Below are 21,061 nucleotides of genomic sequence, written 5' to 3'. Positions count from 1 at the left end.
GCCCAGTATTACCTCCATCTGCAAAAAAAGAAGACCAGAATTCCACCAAGAAACACAGCAGGTCCGAGGCCGGTGACGACTAGAAGCTGTGTCTCCTGACCCCGGTGCCGGCGGGTTACTTTCACACCGTATCGCACCGTCAGCGAAGCTCCGAAATAGGGTTCAAACCACCGTGACTGAACTGCTCACCCCCCTCCCTGGGCCTGGCAGATCCCTGCAACTTTGCTAGGATGGAGAGAGAGACATACCTCAGTCTCAGAACAGCCTTCCCAGACCCCCAACCCTAGACCCTCAGGATCCTTCCCACGCCCACTTATTCTGAGACCTTGCTTCTCTTCCGTAGCGTTTGTCATCCTTTGTCCTTCAAGAGATGTATCTATTTTTTGCTCCTCGTGAGTCCTAAGCACAGCACCATGCAGTAGGTGTCCTGGAAATGTCCTCAGACGGGTGGAGACGCCAGGGGCGGGACCTCGAGGTCCACACATTTCTCTAGCAGACTTATTTCTTCCATCTTAGGACTGCCTTGCTACTGGCACACTGGGGGGTGCCCAGCCACTGTCCAGGAAGGAACCACCAAGGCCAACACACAGCAGGGCTGCTGTCACCGATTTTAATAAACTCTCCCAACGGCGAAGAATCAAAACCTGAAGACTTCGGTGCATTTTCCCACTAACTGACTCGTAAGAAAATCGCCCAGGAAATGCCCTGCACCTCCCAGGAACAGCTCGGGAAGAAGAGCTACATGAACAGAGGTGGGGACACAGGAAGACATGCGGGGGGAAGGGCTGCTGTGTGTCCCCGCTCCCCCGTGGGCCCCGGACACACGCGCCCGCTCCAGCTCCAGGCACCTGCCCAGAGCCAGGCTGCGGCGCACGCCTGTGGGAGCCGGGGGCGGGGGGCGGGGGCGCCAAGGCCAGACCCGCTGACCCCGACGTCGCACAGGCTCTGCCTCCCACCTGGCTCCTCTCTGGGCGCGTCTGCGCGCTCAGGCCCCGCAGCCGAGCGGAGGTCCCCGCGGTGCGCCGCCATCGTGGCCGCGCCAGGGCTGCCGCATCCGCATCTATTCATGTTCCTTCCGAGCGGAGCAGCGTGGTGGTCCCGAGGCAGCGGCTCCCTCTTCTGGCCGAGCCGGGTAGTGCCCTGCTCCGCCCGCGGTCCCTGCTGTCCCGCTCTCGTACCCCTGACACCAAGCCCCTGGCGGGCGCACACAGTTTCCACAGGCGAGGTCAAGGCAAGGAGACGGTAGGGGAAATCGGGCAGGAAGAAGCCCAGCCGCTCTCCTCCTCCTTCCTCCAGCGGGGGCTCGGGTGCCTCCTCCTTCTCCCCTCCATCGCCTTTTTTTTTTTTTAATTAACTGATTTATTTATTTTTGGCTGCGTTGGGTCTTCGTTGCTGTGCACGGGCTTTCTCTAGTTGTGGCGAGCGGGGGCTACTCTTTGCTGTGGTGCACGGGCTTCTCATTGCGGTGGCTTCTCTTGTTGCTGAGCACAGGCTCTAGGCTCGCGGGCTTCAGTAGCTGTGGCACGAGGGCTCAGTAGTTGTGGCTCACGGTTTCTAGAGCGCAGGCTCAGTATTTGTGGTGCACGGGCTTAGTTGCTCCGCGGCATGTGGGATCTTCCCGGACCAGGGCTCGAAGCCGTGTCCCCTGCATCGGCAGGCGGACTCTTAACCAGTGCGCCACCAGGGAAGTCCCTAAAAGCCCCACTTTAAAGTGAGGAGGTGGGCAAGGCAGCAAGGCGGGGGTGGGGCGGGGCAGAAACAAAGCGGAACTGCTAGCAGCTGGTGGGAAGAACGTGGATTTAATGGAATGAAGGGCGCCAAACAGAGCTCTCCCGCCCCGCCCCCGCCTGCAGCCTCACCCCACCTCCCAAGGCCCCTCTCAAAGGGAACGCTCTTGATCCTGGCCTTTCACACCTGTCCAGCCACCCCTGGAGCAGGGAAGTTGGGGTGGGAGATGCCCAGCTCAGAGGTGGATTCCAGCATGTCCCCTCTTATCTTGTCTACCCCGGGTGGTGCGGGGCAGAGAAGCACAGCAGGGCTGTTTCTGTGCCTTCCTTCTGCAACTGTCCCCACAGCCAGGCTCACTGGCCCCTTGTCCCAGGGCCTGCCCCCTAGCAGTGAGACTCCAGTTCCGACGTCCTGGGCGTGGCCGGGGCAGAGGGTTCCACTCGGGCCCACTGGGGCAGGTCCTCAGCTGGGCACATGAGCTGGCGAACTCTCTGCAAGCAGAGTGGAGGGGTCCGTCATGAGCCGGAGAGGAGGCAAGTCTGCCAGCGCCCCTCTTCGCTGCCTCCCCAGAGGTGCCAAACCTGCTCTCCAGGTGCCAACACCCTAACCACAGCGGTGTCTTGCAGGCATCCTGTCTCTTCCTGGGACTGCTCAGCACTCCCTCTGTCCCTCTGACCCCACACCAGGGTCCCTGGCCCTCCTGTGTGCCAGCTTCTACCCAGGCAGGCAGCCACCTGCCAGCAAGGGGACCCCAGCTCATCCTCTGACTGCTTTCCTCCCCACCAGCTCCCTACCTCTCTGAAAGAGCCCTTGAGGGTGCTGAGTTTGTAGCAGCTCCAGGCGGGAATGCAGATCATGGAGGAGAGAGCCAGGAGCCAACCCAGGGCATCGCCCCACCAGGGGTACAGGTACTTCTTGTTGTAGGTCAGTGGGGTGTACTTGATCAGGGAGGACAGGAAGGTGGCCTGAGGGCGAGAGGAGAAGAGACGCGGCTGGGGGAGCATGGGTTCCCCCGACCAGCTGGGCCAATCTGCCTCCGAACTCCATCCACATCTGCTCAAAATCCACACCCCCAGGAGGTACTTCCGGGGCACCCACCCTGTCCCTCCAGGGTCCCCGTGCCCCTGGGCATCCTCAACTGGGACATGGCTCTGTGCCTGGCCGTGAGCACCTGGAGGGCAGGGGTCATGCCTGGGTCGCCCCGGCCTCATCATACTTGGCACACAGTGGGTGCTGCTGACACAGGTAAAGCCAGAGCAGCAGCGCTTAGTGGCTCAGGCCCAGACTCCGGAGCCAAGCTGCCTGGGCTTGAGCCCCAGCTCTCGGCCACCTTCCGGCTTGGGCGAACTGCTTAACCTCTGGGGCTTCCGTTTCACCTGAAAAGTGAATATAATGGTAATTCTTACTTGGTGGGGTTCTTGTGAGGATTGACTGGGTTAAACGCATAAAGCATTTGGTACCCGGCAGGAAGTAAGTGCTCTGGAACTGCTGCTGTTATCTCGGTGCTTATCGGTATTGTTCTCAGTAGCCCGATGCACCTGCCACATTAGACTCACACCGTGGGGTTGAGTCTGACAGCTCTGGCCCTCAGTTTATCCTTCTGTGAAACGGAAAGGAAGAATCTATCCTGCTGGCATTTTCTAGAACCCAACAGGAGGATGAATGAAACTTTTAAATGATTTTCAATGCCCACAGATAAGTACCTTCTAGGGCTATGGCCCGTCTACCCTTCTGCTCTACCATCTCTCTCCCTTCATCTGGCTTTCCTCCCGGAGGTCATCGTTTTTTTTGTTTTTTTTTCTTTTTTTTTTTTTTTGCGGTACACGGGCCTCTCACTGTTGTGGCCTCTCCCGCTGCGGAGCACAGGCTCCGGATGCGCAGGCTCAGCAGCCACGGCTCACAGGCCCAGCCGCTCTGCGGCACGCGGGATCTTCCCGGACCGGGGCACGAACCCGCGTCCCCTGCATCGGCAGGCGGACTCTCAACCAGTGCGCCACCAGGGAAGCCCCCCCGGAGGTTATCTTACTGTGCACACAGCCGGTGTGAGGAAGAGCCAACAGTATTTGATAAGGGGCCACGGCCTGTACCCAATCATGTCTTCAATGTTGTCATAGAAGCGCCCGGCACCTGCCACGAAGAAGAGAAGGAAGGGGGAGAAAGGACACCCTTTAGCATCCAAAGCATCAGGATGGGGACCACACCAACCAGGAAGGGCAAGGACAGTCTGTAAAAGACATCGTGGCTGTCTTCTCCAGTCCCTGCTCGGAGCAGAGCCTTCCCTGGATGGAGTTCGTAGGCATAAACAGCAGTGGGAAGAACCTGGCTTAGGCAAAGGCAGGAACTTTCTGGTGATCAAGGTTGTTAAAGGCTGAAAAGCTCTGGGTAGGATGGGACACGGGCCCACCTGGGTGGCCCGGGAGCAGCCAGCACCAGGAGGGTGGACAAGGCCGCCTCTGGAGGGCTTTTCCAATGGTAGCAATGTAGGTAGGATTCTTGAGATGTTTGAGGTTGGGAGGGAGAGAAGTCTGAGGAGAAGGTGGGTGTGAGCAGTGAGGTCTCTCTTTTGTCCGAGGGCCCTGGGCAGGACCACGGGAAGAGTCACTCACCGTAGGCCCACGCCACACAGAGGGACTCAAAGATGGCCACGAACAGGAGGCACGTGCCACTGGCTGCGTAGTAGTCAAAGAGCTGAAACACGTACATACCGCCCTGCCCGGGAGGAGAGAGAGACAGAACTTTAGCCAGAGGAAACAGGCACCCTCGGGGCACGGAGCAGAGGTGGGGAGGGTCACAGGAGACAGAGACTAAGGGACAGTGTAGTTTGTAAGCTGTAAAGCACTTGGCAGACATGGGACAATAATAATGTTTGATTATTGTTTTTGGAAGGAAGATGCATGAGAGAGCCCTTGTTAGCTCATCCCTGAGAACACGCAGGGGTGGGCCCAAAAGTCCAGGACAGCGTGCATTTTGGACAGAGGGTCAGGATAGGGGCCGCCACGGGTGTCATCAGGCTGACGAGCTCCATCCCCCTCCTCCCCTGAGACATCACTCAGAATGTCACCCACCCCAGGGCTCCCTTTCTGCCTTTGAAGTCTGTCCCTGGAACGTGGGTCAGCTGCCTGGGAACTCATGGGATCTTGCTGGAGAGGCGATTTTTCCCAGCCCAACATGTCTATACCTCTCAGCTTCCGTGGAGACAAAGCACCCCTCCGCCACGCCCAGAGCCAGGTGGTCAGTGCCTCCTGGGGTGGGAAAGGGCCAGAGCCCCCGGGCCCCGAAGCCCAGAAGGCGGTGACCTGTAACTACAGCAGCCTGCCCCCCCCGCCAGGTGGCAGTCACCCACCTGGGCTCTCCCCCTCGCCGGGCCCCACCTGCGAGCCGCCCAGCCCCTCACCTCTGTGAGCATGACGAGCCCGACGAGGAAGGAGGTGACAGACACCCCCAGGATGAGGACCTCCCTCCGGTTCTTCTTGCGGAATACACCGGGGTACATGTCCACCAGCGCCGTCACCAGGCTTTCCACGCACACGAACTGGACGAGAGGGCGAAGAACTGGAGGACAAGAGCCCTCACGAGAGGCTCCGTCAACCAGCTGGCGCCTCGCTCCCGGGGCAGCCCTGCCAGCCTCCTGCCAGCCCCGGAGCGGACCCCCCCTCCAAGCTCCCTTTGTTCCCAGGCAGGGCATCCGCGCCTGACACTCGCCCAGCCCCCGGCCCACACACACCACCGTCCCTCGGGCTCTGAGCGGCCACCTCTCGATACCTGGCTATCCAGTCCCAGGAGGACGACCATGAAGAAGAAGCAGCAGGCCCAGAGGGGCGAGAAAGGCAGCATCACCACAGCCCGGGGGTAGGCGATGAAGGCCAGACCAGGGCCTGCGGCGGGGAGAGAGGGACACGGCCCAGTGCCACCCCAAGGTGGGCTTCCCAGTGTGGGACACGGGACAGCGGAAGCCCCAGAGCTACCCCCTGCACCGTCCCCACCCAGGAGAAGCCACCCAACCCTGACCCGGTCCCCAGTCTCCAGCGCATCGCCCACCGTTTCCTCACTGGCAGCAACAGAACCTGAAGGCTGTGAGCATGCTACGGGATATTGCAAAGAGAAGAGGACGGGGGTCCGTCACCTGCATTTCTGTAAGTTCTACCTCACATCCTGAGGGCTCACTCTCCAGACCTATTGCCCCCAAAGCAGAGCTTTCAAACTTACAAAGAGCTTGGGGGCCAGGCAGGCCGCGGATTGTGAAGCTGCCCCAGTGTAAAAGGAGGGAGCGGCGGACCTGGAGCCGTCCTGCCCCCTAAGGCAAGCGCTGTGTGGTTTCCGTAAAGTCCCAAAGAAAATACCTCCAAGACTAGACTGGGTCTGGGGCCACCGCTGGCCACCGCTGCTCCCCGAGCCTTTTCTGTCACCCTACAGCACGTGAGCTGGCGTGAGTTTCAGAATACCCACGACACACATCCTCTCAAACACACTGCTGCCCTCAGCTGGCTCAAACGGCAGGAACAGGTCACGTGCCAGCGCCGGGTCCTCGATAGGAAGCTTCGTTTGAAAGGAAGGGTATGACCGAGGGACCCGGGACAGTGGTCAGCTCCTCCGCCCGTCTCCCGGCTGCTGGGACCCGCCCACGTACCAGCGACCACACGGCACCGAGCCTGGCACAGAGCTGTGCTTCGTCAAAGAGAAACACGATCGTTCTTAACAAGAACCAGCGATGTCAGCTTCCCCTTGCTCGGCACCCGGTGTGACGGGGGGAGCTTGTGAACCCCACGATCAAAATCATCTTGTTACAGGTGCAAGTGGGTGGTCCACAGGCGTGGGGGGCGAGCAAGGCAAACACCGGCCGCTTACCCAGATGGGGGATCCGTCTGTGATTTTATTTAAAAGCAAGAGCAGCACCGCATGGTGGGAAGGCAGGCACTTAGAGGAGGAGACTCCACGTGCCGGGAGTTAACTTACCTCTGAGACACACGTTAAGGGGAACGAGACACGGCAGGATGCATGACAATGTATACAGCACGTTATCACTTGGTTGTTACGAGGTGTAAGAGACAGAAACAGTAATACGGACGCGTGTTTGAACGTGTACGTACAGATGTGTGTGTATTCTTTTTCTCATAAAAGCCTAAACTATTTCTGGAAGTAAAACCATGAACCTGGTAACACTGGTTGCTTCCAGGGTGAGGAGCTGGAGGCCAGGGTGCAGGGGACAGTGTTCTCTGCACACCCGTTCGCCTTTTGAAGCTGGAATTGCTGTTTAAGTCCATCCCAGGTCTCCCCGGGACGCAGCCACTGTGTACGTGACAATAGGAATGCCTGCAGATCCAGGCGGACTAGTGAAGGTTCAAACAAAGCTCACAGAGTCCCCTGTCTTAGTCCCCCCGCACCCCTCAAAACACCACCCACCTGACTCGGCCACCTCAGAGATGGGCACCCCCTGCTCCTGGGACATGAAGCCCAGGATGGAGAAGATGGCAAACCCGGCCACGAAGCTGGTGCCGCTGTTGAGGAAGCAGAGGGCGATGCAGTCCCTGCAGGCGGGGCGGGGAGGTGGGGACAGGAGGGTCAGAGGGGCAGCCAGCGCCTCAGGCCGGGACGCAGGAACCCCAGGTGACGCCGCCGGCCTGGCAGGGGCAGAGGGAACCCAAGGGGCTGGTTCTGTCCCCCCAACTCCATGGGCTCAGACTTGGACTAAACCCACGGTCATCCTGCAAGAATGAGACCCTAAGGAAGTAACAGAATCTAAACATTACCCATGGCCACACAGCTCCCCTTTCCCATCACGCTGCCACTGCGCCTCCTGGGACACTACCCCTGTGACCCCACGCATGCCGGTACGTTAATGGAGAGCAGAGGGGCACGGAGAACCCAAGCAACAGGTGCTCTGTACTCACCTAAATTCAATTTTGAAATGCATGATGTGATTTTGTTTAGCTAATACTAAAATTGGCTTAAATTCTCTGACGTGAGCCAGGTGGGCCCGAGGGAACCACAGGGAGGGGATTCAGTGTTTGCTGGGGCGCAGGTACAGAGCACACAGGACCAGGCCCTGTATGACGTCACTCCCGAGCTGGGCTGCTTGCACACCTGTGCCCACTGCCCTCTACATTAGCCCCAGGCTGGGCCCTGCTGGGGGTTCCCGGCCACCCACCACCGTCCCGTCCTGGGGGAAGCAATCCCTCGCCCGTGCTGCCACTGGCTCCTCTCACCACCTGGCAGCCCTGGGGGTTGGAAAATGGCGTGAAGGCAGGTGGGGCGTAGGGAAATCCACGAGCTGGTGCACCCTCAAATCTCCCCTGCTCTAGCACACCTGGAGGGACAGGCGCTCAGCCTATCCCTCCAGGGGCGTGGAAAGCCCCCGGCTCACCTGTAGCAGTTGTTGTGGTACTTGTTGTAGCTGCCCAGGGCCGTCAGGCACCCTAGGCAGATGGCGAAGGAGAAGAAGATCTGGGTGCCTGCGTCCATCCACACCTATGCAGGGAAAAGACGAGAAAGCTGTGCCTCAGGGGAGCCGGGCTGTCTGGGCTCCACGGACCACACAGGCCTACAGCCAAGCCAGGCACAGGATGGCAGGCCCCTGCCCTCAGCCCGCGCAGGCAGCCCCGCGGCCATGCTATTCTGATGCGCTCGACTTCCCGGGCCCCTAGACGGAGTTTCTCGCACCCCCAGGATGGCACGGGCATCAGGCATTGGAGAAAGGCTACAGGACCCACGATGGAGGCCGACGAGCTGGTGCTCTAGAAGCGAGTGAGGCCTGGCCCGTCTTTTCTGTAATGGAAGCAAAGCCCAGGGCTCTACCTCCACGTCCCCCACCCCAGGTCCCCCGGCAGTGTGCCGAGATTGGAAGGATCCCAGCGACGGGCTTTGCGGGGATGCGGGTCCTTTGCGTCAGCGCCTTCGCGGGCACGTAGCTTTGCCCCTTGCGCCTCAACATCCTCTGCAAAACAGGAAGAGCGAGCCCCAGGTCACGAGGCGTCGAGAGGATGAACAGAAGTCATCTGTGAAGAGCTTTGCACTCCCTGGGGGGAAGAGAGCTCTCCAGCTAAACATAGGGTATGGCTGTGCTTGTTATTATCTCAGCTGGCTGGCCCAGCCTGTGCATGTTATGATTTAGATTTAACAGCTAGAATAACATCCCAAAGGGAAAGGAGATCAAGGAGAACGGGACCTGCGGTGCTGCAGACCCACAGGAGGTGGGGTCCTGCGGCCACAGACCCTCCCCGGGCACCTCCTGCCTTCAGGGGACCTGAGCACCAAACCGTGGCCGCGGACATCGCCAGGCTGGTGTCCTAACACTTTTGGGTCCGCGTTTCTTGTCTCATGTCCGCCCTCCTCGTTAGCCCCCAAACAGGCCCCCGTTCTTCCACTAAAATCGGGCTTGCAGGGCCCACGGGCACCAAAGCCTCAGCTGCTTCTGTGTACAGCTCCTCGGCCCCTACCTGTTCCCTCCCCACATCCCTAACCGTCGTGACCACCCCTAACGTCCCTCCTCTCTCACCACTCACCCCCCAAATGCCCACTCTCCTCGGCATTGCGGTGCGTCTGAGGGAACCCGTGCCAGCTGACAGCATCAGAACGCAGACTCCTCAGCCAGCATCCCCGGGTGAGACCCTGAACTAGGCCTAGAGGAGAACCTGGAAACCTGTATTGTTTCAAAGCTTCCTGGGCGACCCTCATGACCAGTCAGATGTGGGGATCCCTGCCTTCCAGCCCCTGAGAACTGGCATCCACCCGGGCACTCTTTCCTCCTGCTCTCCCTCCACTTCTGCAGGGATGGGGACAGAGCGGGAAAGAGGGTGAGGACACGGGGAGACTGTCTCTAACCTTCTGCCCCTCCTGCCCACGGGGACCCCCATCCCCAGGCTATAAGGGAGGCGGGAGCTGCCACCAGGGACAGGGTGTCCGGGGCAGGAAGCACAGAAGAAGACCCCAAGGGAGGAGCCAGGGCCAGCAAGGAAATAGGCAAGGTCGAAAACACCAAGGGGAGCTTCTTTAAACCTCAGGAAAAATGATCATGGGGAAAGAAGAGGGGGTCTCGGAAGCTGGAGAAAGAAAGGGCAGGAATGAAAGGAGAGAAGCCGAGGACAGGCCACAAAACTCCGAGGACACCCCAGACCGAGGACGTGCCTCGGGGAGCCTGGTTGTTCCTTTGCAACGTCTCAAATCCTTTCCTCTTCTAAACCTGCCCCAGACTCTGCGAGGAGAGTCCTCCCAGGAAGACCCAGTGGCCTCTGGTCTGAAGGTCACTGTTCCTTTTTGTTCATTATCACAGCCCCAAGTGCGGGTTGCTGTGGCAAGAGGTTCTAAGGTTGTGCAGGAAGGATCCCACCAGGCTGGGATGGAGGGCCGGGGAGGTGTCTCCAGGCCGGTTATCCAGGACGCAGCCCCGGACCTGCCCAGCCTCGGGCCACCGAGGCCTACCCCCCGTGCCTGGCGGGGCCCAGGCTACAGCCTGACCCGCCGTCCACGCAGGAAACTCTGTTTCCTCGGAGATGTTCCGTGGCTGCGCACGTGCAGATCCCACGGTTAGGAAGTGTTGCAGACTTGGGCTTGGGAAGAAGAAACAAGAAAAGCTGTGATTTGGCAGGTCACCTCGCCCGGAGGGGGAGAGACTAAGACCGAGTTGGGAGGAGAGGTTGAGGAGAACGGAAGAAAAGGCAGCAGGAGGCCTGAGAGCTCAGAGTGCGGGGCTCAGACTGGCTGGAGGCTGGCGAGCCGGCTCCTCGCAGCTGCTCCTGGCCAGCCTGCTGGGGCGGGAGAGCAGCGGGGCCGCGGGAAGGGCCGGAGGACAGCAGGGCAAGCCATTCTCTACCCCCCACAGGCGACCTGCCACGTGCCCTGTCCGCGAGCCCTGGTTTCGGGAGCAAAGCTCCAGGGTGTGGTTGGCTGGCGCAGAAGACTGCCCGACAATACAAGCGAAAAGCGCTTCAGGGAGTGTGGGCTAAAGAGAGGTCTTGGAGGGCCGACAGAGGAAGAGAGAATTTCTAGAAGGTCCAGGAAAGATGTTTTCAACCTGAGTCCAACCCCAAGGACTATTACATTTTCTATTTTCAGGAAGGCAATCGTATGTAAGCCTGGGTTTTGGAGTCAAACTGAACTGAGTTCAGTTCCTAACTCTGTTAATAACTAGCTGTGTGATCTTAGGCAAATCACTTAACCTCTCTGAACCTCACTTTTCTCATCAGGAAAATGGGTATAATAACAAGTAAAATAACAAATGGTTATATTAAGAAATAGAATGGGTAAAATAACAAATAAAAATAATGTATGTAAAATGCCTAACACATAAAGAAATATTAGTTCCCTACCCCACTTCAGAATTAATTCTAGAATAATAAAAATCAACTCTTAAAACTAATCATTCATATTCTTTGGGAAATGTATATCATGGTGATTAAGGCAGAAGACCCCCAAAAGACGACTTGGGATGAAACCCAAGCTCCCCCTCCATGCTTGTTTCATAGTTTGGGGCAAATTTCTTAACTTTTCTAAGCTCCAACTTCTTCATCTGTAAAATGAGGCTACACCTAACTCGTGGGATTAGTGTGAGGACTAAACTGTCTTGTGCTCTTAGGGAAGGGCCTGGCAGACAGTAAGCACATAATACACGTGTCAGCTATTGGCCTATTTGTCATTGCTGTTATTTTAAAGAAGCAACTCACCTTCCAGTAATAATAAGGTCCCATAGGTTTCAATGCACGACATCAAAATGAAAAGACTCGTTCTAATCAATGGCTCCAACCTCCTTCCCTAAATAAACCCTTCCTTAGAGAGCTTAAGGTAGAGGTTTCAGGTGTTCAACAAGGACTCTCCGGACACCTCGTCCCCAGCCCCTGTCCTTATCGATCTACCAAAGTGCAGTGGAACAAAGGGTCAGGGTGAGGGAAAGAAAAAGCGCCAGGACCCAGCACACGCTGCACCAGCGGAGTCTCCCGGGGCCGCTCCCCAGTGGGAAGGAGACGGCGCTGGGGGCGCCGGGAGAGGCAGCAATCCCCCACCGCACAGCAGCCTGGCCAACGAGATAAACTCAGCAGTGTCTCCGCCTGGCTTCCACTCCAGACCGAGAGCTTGGCCGAGAGAGGCGCTCTGGTCTTTGTGCTGCAGGAAGTTTACAGCTTTCTCAAGTGCCAGGCAAATGCAGGTTGGCATTGGCACACTTCCTGGGGAGCGCCAGCTACTTCCCATTAGGGCTCTGGTGGGGGGCATCCCGCCCTGCAGAGGCTGCTCTGCTCACTGACTGAAAGGTGGGCTTCAGCAGGAGGCCAGGACCAGCCGTTAGTAAGTCTGCTCGGAAGCTCAGGACCAAGCCTGGCTCTTGGAACGTCTCCCTCCCTGGGCTCAGAGGATTCTGACGACATCGCTGCCTGCACAGCCTGTAGCTGCCCAGGTTGGAAGGATGGTGTCCTGGAGAGAAGCCTGAAAGAGGTCTTATTCCCTGCAGTAACCCAGACACAGAATTACGGCCTTTTAACTCTCAGAGTTGAAGGCGCTCTGGTCCACCTTCTTCATATTTGCCTGCAGCTATTACGTAGCAAACGTTACACCTAGAACATACCTGGCACAAAATGGACGCTCAATAAATCTTTGCTGAATGAATGAGCTGCGAGAGAAACAAAGACGAGCAGACAGGACGTTGCCTTCTAGAGACCGTAAAACCTGTGGGACTTGTCACCATGCAGACCTGGATTCCAGGTGCAGGTGTGCGGATGGAAAGTTCTTTAAGCTCTCTAGGCCTTAATTTCCTGTCTATAAGATGGGGATACCTCATTGGTCAGCGGTGAGGATTAGCTGAAATAATGCATGTGACCCTCTTAACGATGCCAGGGCCATAGCGGGCGCTCAGCAGTTGTTAGCTAAAAAGCTGGTCAGGACAAACAGAGCGTCGATCACAGAAGCCATAGGTCAGTTCCAGAGACGCTGGACCCTCTCTCCCTTCCTTCTTTCATTCTACCTGCCTGTCTCCCAGCCTGATCTCCAGGAGAAGACGGCTTGCGGCTCAGCCACCGGTTCACACCGCTGCCCCAGAACCGCAGCGGCTCCCTCCTGCGTGAGGGATCCAAGCTGAACCCACCCCCGGCCTCCGAGGCCTCGCCCAGCTCTGCTGCCCCGCAACCTCCTGCTTGCTGCCTGCCTTCCACCACGGCACTTTGGGTCCCGGCCTGCCGTTCCTTCCACGTGACCTTGGGCCCTGTCTGCTCATCTGTGCAGCGAGAAGTTTGCAGAGATGACGTTGGGGGTTTTCTAGCTTCAGCAGCTGCGGTCCTACAGTTTGGCTCCGAGGCCCGACTGCAGCCCTTGGGTCCACGGGGAGACGAGGTGGCTGCCCCTGTGTCTCTATCTGTCTCAGAAACGGGGACGGGAGGGTGAGCTCCCATCCCACCGGATGTCGTGGGGAAAGAGCCCGGGCCGAGGCTGGGGAGGCTTCCGGGCTCGAGCGGTCTGCTGCTTCTGGGAGCCCTGGCAGCCGCAGGACTCAGGATGGAAGAGCTCGTAATTCATCCGGGGGTGCTGGGAGGCTTGAGAAGAGCCACCCCAAATTCCGCACAAGGGGAGCCACTGCCTTCGTGGGAACGGTCCCCGCCTCGGAGGGAGCTGGGGGGCTGTTCCCTCCTCTGTTGCCCCCTCTCACCTCTCAGCAGTGACAGTGCCGCTGCCTTACTATAGAAACGTACGAAAAGCCGTTCAATTTCTGGTTTGCTCTGAGCTGGGCGTCCCTTTCAGGGGCACAGCCCTTCCAGCCCAGGAGGAGGCCCCGGGAGGTGACCTCTGTCAGGGAAGCGGGCTCAGGCCACAGCCGGGCCGGGCGGGGCTCTGGGCTGTGCTCACCCGCGGCCTCTCCACCCCCGGCCCCCTCCTGGCTTTGCTGGCCTTCAGAACGGCTGCCAAAGGGAAGACGAGACCCCGGCAGAGGCTTCTCAGTGCAGGCCCTGCCGTCCAGACCCTCGTCAGCAGACAGCCCCCTCCCGGAGGGTGGACCCTGAAGGAAGGGCCGGGGGCCTCTGGACAGCACACAGGAAACTCAGCACCACCAGCCAGCTGGCCCTGGGAGGCGCTGGGGGCCGTGGCCAGGAGCGGGCCTTGTGGGCAGAGGGCGGGCCAGAGGGGCCGGTGGAGGGTCAGGAGAGAGAGAGGCTGCTCGAAATGAAAGGAGACACCCAGAGGGGATGGGAGGTAGTGGAAGGGGAGAGCCTGGGGGAAAGGCTGTTAGGACACATTTACAGCCCCCCAGAAACACTACAAAACACCACGAGGGCCTCAGGGCCCCTGGGTTCCCTGGCAGCTGTGAACCCAGGAGGGGGAGATGCGTGGAGACACCCCCCTCAGCGTGGATGCCTGGGGTTGTCCAGGAGCAGAGATGCCCAGCTGAGCACAGGGACGGCCCCGTCTGTGCGTCTTACCTGGGGGTCCCACAGACGCGTGAGGTTTGGGTACAGGTAAAACTGAATTCCTTGGGCGGCCCCAGGCAGCGTCACCCCTCGAATCAACAGGACCACCAGCATGAGGTAAGGGAAGGTGGCTGTGAAGTACACCACCTGGCCAAGGGGCAGAGGAGAAGGTAAGGAACTGGGGCAGCCAGCAGCGGGGGGACGGGGAGGGGGCAGGGGGAGGAGCCGCCAAGCCCACGGCAGAGGTCACCCCTTCTGCGCCCTCCCGCTCCCCCCGCAGCTGCTCAGCCCTCAGCCTTCAGCCCTCCCCCCTCCCTCTGTCTCCCTGACACACACCCAGCAAATATCTGCTGAGTGACTGAGCGAACTTAGGCACGCTCCCAACAAGAAGCTTAGAACAGTGGCAAGGGTCGTCAGGGACAAGAAGCTCTGTCACACATGACCCCTGTCCCCACAGAGCTCACAAGCTTAGCACAACCGGGCAGCCAGCTTAGGAGGGAAGCCTGGTCAGAGGCCGCCAGGGCGGGAGTCCAGGAGAACTCGGGATGCCCTCATGCACTCCAGGGCAACGAGTCTCCCCAGGGTCTCGGGGTGGCTGACAGTCATGTTGAGATTAATAGTCATGACGGAATTGCTTTCCCAAAGAACAGCTGTATGAAACGGGGAGCCGTGAACCGTGTTCAGTGTGCGGTGTGCCCACACGCATGGTGCATTCCAAGATCAGATTCATCCCCACGTGTCCCTCCTGCCTCTCTCTCTCTGTCCTCTCTCTCTCTCCCCTATTCCAGTTCCCCAAATACCAGAAGGACATACCACTGAATCCAGGAAAGGCACAGAATCAAGGAAGAGAGACATGTGAACTCTTCGTGGGGTCATTCCCTCCCATCCCCGACTAGGTACAACTTGGGGAACCCCTGGGTGGCTGAGCCCCCCGGGGGAGCAGGGTGGCCCAGGGAAGGGCCTGGGGCCCTCGAACACAGACCTTGCCCGTGGACTTGACGCCCTTCCAGATGCAGAAGTAGCAGATGACCCAGGCAAGCAGGAGGCACAGGGCCAGCTCCCAGCGCAGGGCCCCCAGGTGCTGGATGCCGTCCGAGATCTTCAGGACTCGCCTCCTGGGGAGAGAAGGGTGAGCGACTGCACCTGTGCCGCCGGCCTCAGCTTGGGCAGCGGAGCCGGGCCTCCGGCTCTGGTCCGAAGGCTTGTCGGCTCCTTCACCCTGATCCATGAGGCTCTGCTTAGCCCAGAGATGGGAGCAGACAGAGAGGAGGCAAAGACAAACTGTTCCCAGGCGGGTTTGCTCTGGCAGGCTGAGGACCAGTTTAACCCAGAGAAGGGGGTGCGAACACGTATTTTCTCAACCGGAGGGTTAGGATGCTTTGATATGAGGAACCATGTCTTCGGTGAACGCCAATATTTCGGGCAGGGGCAATAGAAGCAACACACATGCAGCCGCAGGGGAGGGCGGACCCACAAGGCGGGCGGGGTGGGGGTGGGGGTGGGGGCGGGGCGGGGTGGGGGTGGGGGTGGGTTGGGGGTGGGGGCGGGGAGCGACGCAGGCCCAGCGCGAGGAGAGCCTCGGGAAGAGTCCTGCCCTAACCACAAATACAGGCACGGTGGGAAAACGCCACTCGGGTGACGGCGCCACCAAAGGAGGAGGCAGAAACTCGTCCCCTGCAGCCCGTGGGGTCCCCAGCCCCGCGCCCGTCTATGGGACACGCCGCCCACACTGCGATGGCGCAGGGGCCTCACTTACTCCCAGAACTCGATGACGGGAGAGGTGGCGTTCTCAGAGCTCACGTTCACGGAGCTGCTGGCCCTCTGGAACTCCACGCAGTGTTCTGCCGGGGGTCCAGGGTGGGGCGGGGAGCGAGAGAAACATCACTGGCCAGTATGTAACATGAGCAGAAAGTGGGGCGAAATTTCAGGAGACTGGGAAGCACGGTATCTGGGCTGAAGGTGCCTAAACAAAACAGCCTCATAATAAAACACAAAACGAAACACATAATGACCTCAACAAAGCCACCGCACCCTCTCCCACTTCTCCGGGGTGGAGCCGGGGCGGGGGTGGGTGGGTGTAGCACATTCTCATTAAAGCACCATCAGGCGGCCTCAGGAAAGATGCTTTGCACGCCATCAGCTTCAAACATACGAACATTTCTGGGCCACTGTCCTGTAGAGAGTGGCCTTTGAGGAACAATAAGGATGCCTTCTGGGGAAGTGATGCAGCTGAGGGCTAAGAGCACAGGTACAGATCAGAAGACTCTGGCTTGAATCCCTGCCCCCCTCCGGTTATTCGCTGTGTGGCTTTCTAACTCACTTCCGTGGTCTCTAAATGTCCACGAGGGGCCTTCCCTGGTGGCGCAGTGATTGGGAATCCGCCTGCCAATGCAGGGGACGTGGGTGCGATCCCCGGTCCGGGAAGATCCCACATGCCGTGGAGCAACGAAGCCCGTGCGCCACAACTAATGAGCCTGTGCTCTGGAGCCCGCGAGCCACAACTACTGAGCCCATGCACCTAGAGCCTGTGCTCTGCAACAAGAGAAGCCACCGCAATGAGAAGCCCGAGCACTGAAATGACAACCCAACGTAGCCAAAAATAAATAAATAAATTTAAATGAATAAATGTACATGAGAAGATCCCAGTGTAGGACTGATAAGCGGAGACTGCCCGGCACTCCATAAAGAGTGGCTTTTAATTACCCGTCTACGACTATGGACTTTTCACAAAGTGTTCACACTCTTCTTTACATTTTATTAGGACAGTAATCCTGGGAAATATCAATAAAGACAGAGAGCGTTTCCCCACTGTGCACACACGAAAGCTGATCTTCTTAGAAATGGCCCGGCATCGCTTGTCTGTGATGACGTGAAGGCTGGGATCCAGCTCAGCAAATTGTGTATGTTCCACCTTCAGAAAATCTGGGATCTGACTCTTCCCATTACAGGTATGAGCACCAGTCTGGTGCAGGTCACCACGGCTCCCGGCTCCCTGATGGGCCGTTTCTGCTCTTGCCTCCAGAGTCAAATCTCCAGAGAGCAGCCAGAGAGGCTTTGCTCAAACTTCAGTCATGTCATGGCTCTGTCATGTCCCAGTTCAGAAACCTCCAAAGGGTTTCCCATCACACTCAGAGAAAGAAGCCCAAACCTCATCATCGCCTCCAAGGCCCCATTCCATCCACCCCTCTCCTACTGCCCCGCCCCCACTCACCTGCTCCGGCCACACCTGCCCTGCTGCCCCCTGGATGCCACCCCACTTCTGCACTGCTGCTTCTCCTATCTAGTGTCTGCCTCCACACGCCCTCCTCCTTCAGAGCATGACCCAGCGTCACCTTCTTAGAGATGCCTTCCCCGATGACCCTATTTAAAATCACACCCCACCCCTAAGATTCCCAGTTTCTCCTCCCCGTTTAGTTTTCTGCACAGCAGTGCCTCTAGCATGACACATGGGATGCACTGATTTTGTTTCTGGTCTGTCTTCTGCCGCTAGAATGAAAGCCACGAGGGTAGGAGCTCTGTTTCTGCACCTTGCATGTCCCCGGTACTTGGAACAGAGCCTGGGGTAGAGCCGGGGCTCCACACACACCTGCCGAACCACGGGATATTAGCAGAGCCCTCTCTCCTCCAAACCGAGTCACTTTCCTTGAAGCCTCAGCACACCCAGAAGGGCTGTTCCTTCTGGACAGGATGGGATGTCCTGTACTACTCAAGACGCTAGGCTCCGAGGACTCCAGACTCACCAGGAGAAATGCCCAAAATGTCATGGAGCCAAAGCCCTGGGTATTGAGTTTGCCTCAGAGATGCTCCCCCTGCCAAGTCAGCCAGAAGCACACAGGCCTGATGATGGCCTGAGGCCAAGCCCCTGGGCACCAGAAAGGCAGAAACTTTCTACAAGAGGAACTGCACTGAGACCTGGATAAAATCCCCATCTGAGAAGCTGGCAGGGCGGATTTTAGTGCAGAGAGAGAGAGAGAGAGAGAGAGAGAGAGACGAGGGAGGGAGGGAAGAAGGAAGGAAGGGAGGAAGGAAAGAAGGGGGAAGGAAGAAAAAACACATGATAAAGAAAATATTAGAATAAAACAGATTTTAAAAACTTGATTCATTCCATGAATATTTTTTGAGAGCTCATGATGCTAAGTGCAAAAGGTGTAGAGATGAAGACACCATTTTTGCCCTCAAGATCTTGCAACAAACAGAGGAAAAGCGGAGTGAGTGCCACAGTCAAGGGCCGGGGCCAGTGTAGGCACTAGCAGACACACTTGAGAAGAACCTAGCAGATCTCGGGGTGTCAGGGGCGGTACCTCCAAGATTTGACTTTTCACTTGACAAGTAGTGGGACAAAGTGGTGACAAGGGAATGAAAGCCTGGAGAGACAGCATCAAATATGAGGGCGAGGGGGCCTTGAACACCAGGATAAACGTGCAAAACCACTTCCCTGGCAAGTGAGTAAAAGATTCATACTCTAGCTCAGAACTGAGTAACTTATCCGAACAAGAAAAAGTTCATCACGGCACAGGTAGGGCCTCACTGACAGGCACGAGAGGTGTCTGGACATTGGGAGCAGGACAGTGTCCACCTGCGCGGTCCAACAGGGCAGTGACCAGCCACCTGTGGCTATTTACATTAAATTAACTTAACTTAAATAAAAACTTTAAAATTTAGGTCCTCACACGCACTAGCCATGTTTCAAGTACTCGATAGCACATGTGGCCAGAGAGTACAAAGCACATTTCATCACCACAGACAGTTCTTTTGGAAAGCACTACCCTAGAAATTTTTAATTTGTATTTTTAATTTAACATTTTCTTTCAATTCATTAGATTTAGTAGCTCTATCGCCATAGAGGCTCTTGTCTTAAAAGAAAATCACGGGAGAAAATTAATTGCTATGGTAAATTATATTGATGCCATACAAAACAGCTTATCCCTGGTTAAATCCCCATGACTTGGGAGTTGGAAAGGCCTAAAATAGTATCAGAAAGAAGACATGAAGAATAAATAAATGAGAAAATAATATATCCATATATCAAACTAACCACGTTTCAAATCAACATCCATAAAGGGCTAAACTGCACAAAAAGAAGTCAGTTCTATCTTCATAATAACGTTGATTCAACACATGAATTTTTCGAAAAAGTCTGTGATATTTTTCCTGTGATGCTGGTGGACTCTCGCTCTTATCTTTGACATAAGACCTCTGTCACCTCCTTGGCAGATTTCTAGCATGTCCCAGGTGAAGGATGGGGCCTGGGGACCAGGATATGGGGACAATCCCTCTCCTGGTCACCGCAGCAGAGCAGGTGGAGGTGACCTCACCTGTGTTCCAGTCGTGGCGGCAGCTCCCCCAGGGCAGGTCGATGGTGAAGCTGCTGAAGAGGTAGAAGAGGGCCCAGGCCAGGACGATGATGTAGTAGATGTTGAGAAGGATGACAATGGTCTGGGAGGCATAGCCGATACCTGGGCGGAGGCACACGGGGCTGGGGACACGGGGCAGGTTTCTGGCTCCGCCCACCCCTGCTCAGGAGAGGGTCTGTGCTCCCCTGTGAGTGTCCTGAGACACGGGGTATGGGGTCTGGGCTCCTGGCTCGCTGCCCCCTCCCGTCGTGCAGCACCCCCAGGCCAGGCCGGGCTTCCTCCCGTCTCCTGCTGCCCTGCCCCGCTGCCTGTACACTCTCATCTGTATGCTGCAAGTTCACTGATTCTAAGCTATCTTACAAATGTACAAGGCTAACTCCGAGATTCCAATAGCTAATGTTCCCTGGCGTTCGTCTGATATATTTCTGAAATGTAAAAACACGCGTTAAGGGACTTCCCTGGTGGCACAGTGGTTAAGAATCCGCCTGCCAACGCAGGGGACACGGGTGTGAGCCCTGGTCCGGGAAGATCCCACATGCTGTGGAGCAACTAAGCCCATGCGCCACAACTACTGAGCCTGCGCTCTAGAGCCCGCAAACTAAAACTGAGCCCGCGAACCACAACTGAGCCTGCGAACCACAACTACTGAAGCCCACGCGCCTAGAGCCCGTGCTCCACAACAAGAGAAGCCACTGCAATGAGAAGCCCGTGCACCGCAACGAGGAGTAGTCCCCACTCGCTGCAACTAGAGAAAGCCCGCACGCAGCAATGGAGACCCAATGCAGCCAAAAAATAAAACTAAAAAAAAAAAACACGCGTTAAAAGCAGGAAGAGACAGTTCACAGAGGAGCACACACACACAGGCAATGAACATCCTCACAACACACTCATCCTCCCTCATAATCGTAGGTGTGCAAAATGAAAAATGATGAGCTACCATTCTGCATCTGCAACACTAGTGAACATGTTTACAAACGATATAACTCAGTGATTTCCAAACTTGTCCACATAGTAGTAGAATTACCTGGGAATATTTTAAAAATTCCAAAGCCCAGACCAGACCCCAGACCAATTTAATAACAATCTCTGGGGGTGGGGTACAGGCCTCAGGATGTTTGGAAGGTCCTGGGGTGATTCCAGTGTGCAGACAAGTTTGGGAACCAGGGATATAACTCAGAGCTGTTAAAGATACGGAGGAAAGACGCTTACTCAAGTCTGGTGATGTGTACGTCAGCATAACACTTCCATAGAACAACTTAATAAGCATGGTCAAGGGACATCAACTTGGTTGTCCATTTGATCCAGTGATCCTAATCCTGAGAATTTATCCCAAGGAAATAACTCCAAAAAAGGGGGGTAAAGGCTACCTCTACGAAGATACATGATAGCAGAATATCCATTTATCAGTGATTGAAAATAAGCAAAAAGCCCAGCACAGAGAATTGTTAAGCAAATTATGATATATCCCCTTGACGGAAGTTTATGCAATCACATGATTGTTGTGTAAAAAATGGAAAATAACACTAACTAAAAAACAGAGGGACTTCCCTGGCTGTCCAGTGATTAAGACTCTGCGCTCCCAGTGCTGGGGAGGGTTCA

The 21,061-nt window shown here is 56.9% G+C and overlaps 1 protein-coding gene across 1 annotated transcript in view; it reads right to left on the bottom strand.

Annotated features, from left to right (window-relative positions):
* Positions 1–2,111: 2,111 nt before the first annotated feature.
* Positions 2,112–21,061, bottom strand: part of SLC6A13 (solute carrier family 6 member 13) — a gene marked incomplete at its 3' end in the record, with an annotated part of 33,300 nt that continues 14,350 nt past the window's right edge. Inside the window, exons 4-15 of the mRNA XM_082849826.1 lie at positions 19,424–19,564; positions 15,865–15,949; positions 15,091–15,223; positions 14,121–14,255; positions 8,090–8,193; positions 7,129–7,253; positions 5,491–5,603; positions 5,123–5,260; positions 4,335–4,437; positions 3,755–3,855; positions 2,523–2,693; positions 2,112–2,219 (exon numbers count right to left, since the gene is read on the bottom strand). Of these exons, the coding sequence (XP_082705952.1) occupies positions 2,112–2,219; positions 2,523–2,693; positions 3,755–3,855; positions 4,335–4,437; positions 5,123–5,260; positions 5,491–5,603; positions 7,129–7,253; positions 8,090–8,193; positions 14,121–14,255; positions 15,091–15,223; positions 15,865–15,949; positions 19,424–19,564 (1,457 nt within the window). The remainder of the gene's footprint in view (positions 2,220–2,522; positions 2,694–3,754; positions 3,856–4,334; positions 4,438–5,122; positions 5,261–5,490; positions 5,604–7,128; positions 7,254–8,089; positions 8,194–14,120; positions 14,256–15,090; positions 15,224–15,864; positions 15,950–19,423; positions 19,565–21,061) is intronic.

The sequence above is a fragment of the Leucopleurus acutus genome (genome assembly GCF_964270905.1).
Source record: "Leucopleurus acutus genome assembly, chromosome: 11".
NCBI classification, from domain to species: Eukaryota; Metazoa; Chordata; class Mammalia; order Artiodactyla; family Delphinidae; genus Leucopleurus; species Leucopleurus acutus.
The sequence above is the reverse complement of the archived record's forward strand: the minus strand, read 5'-3'. Positions and strand labels throughout refer to the sequence as shown.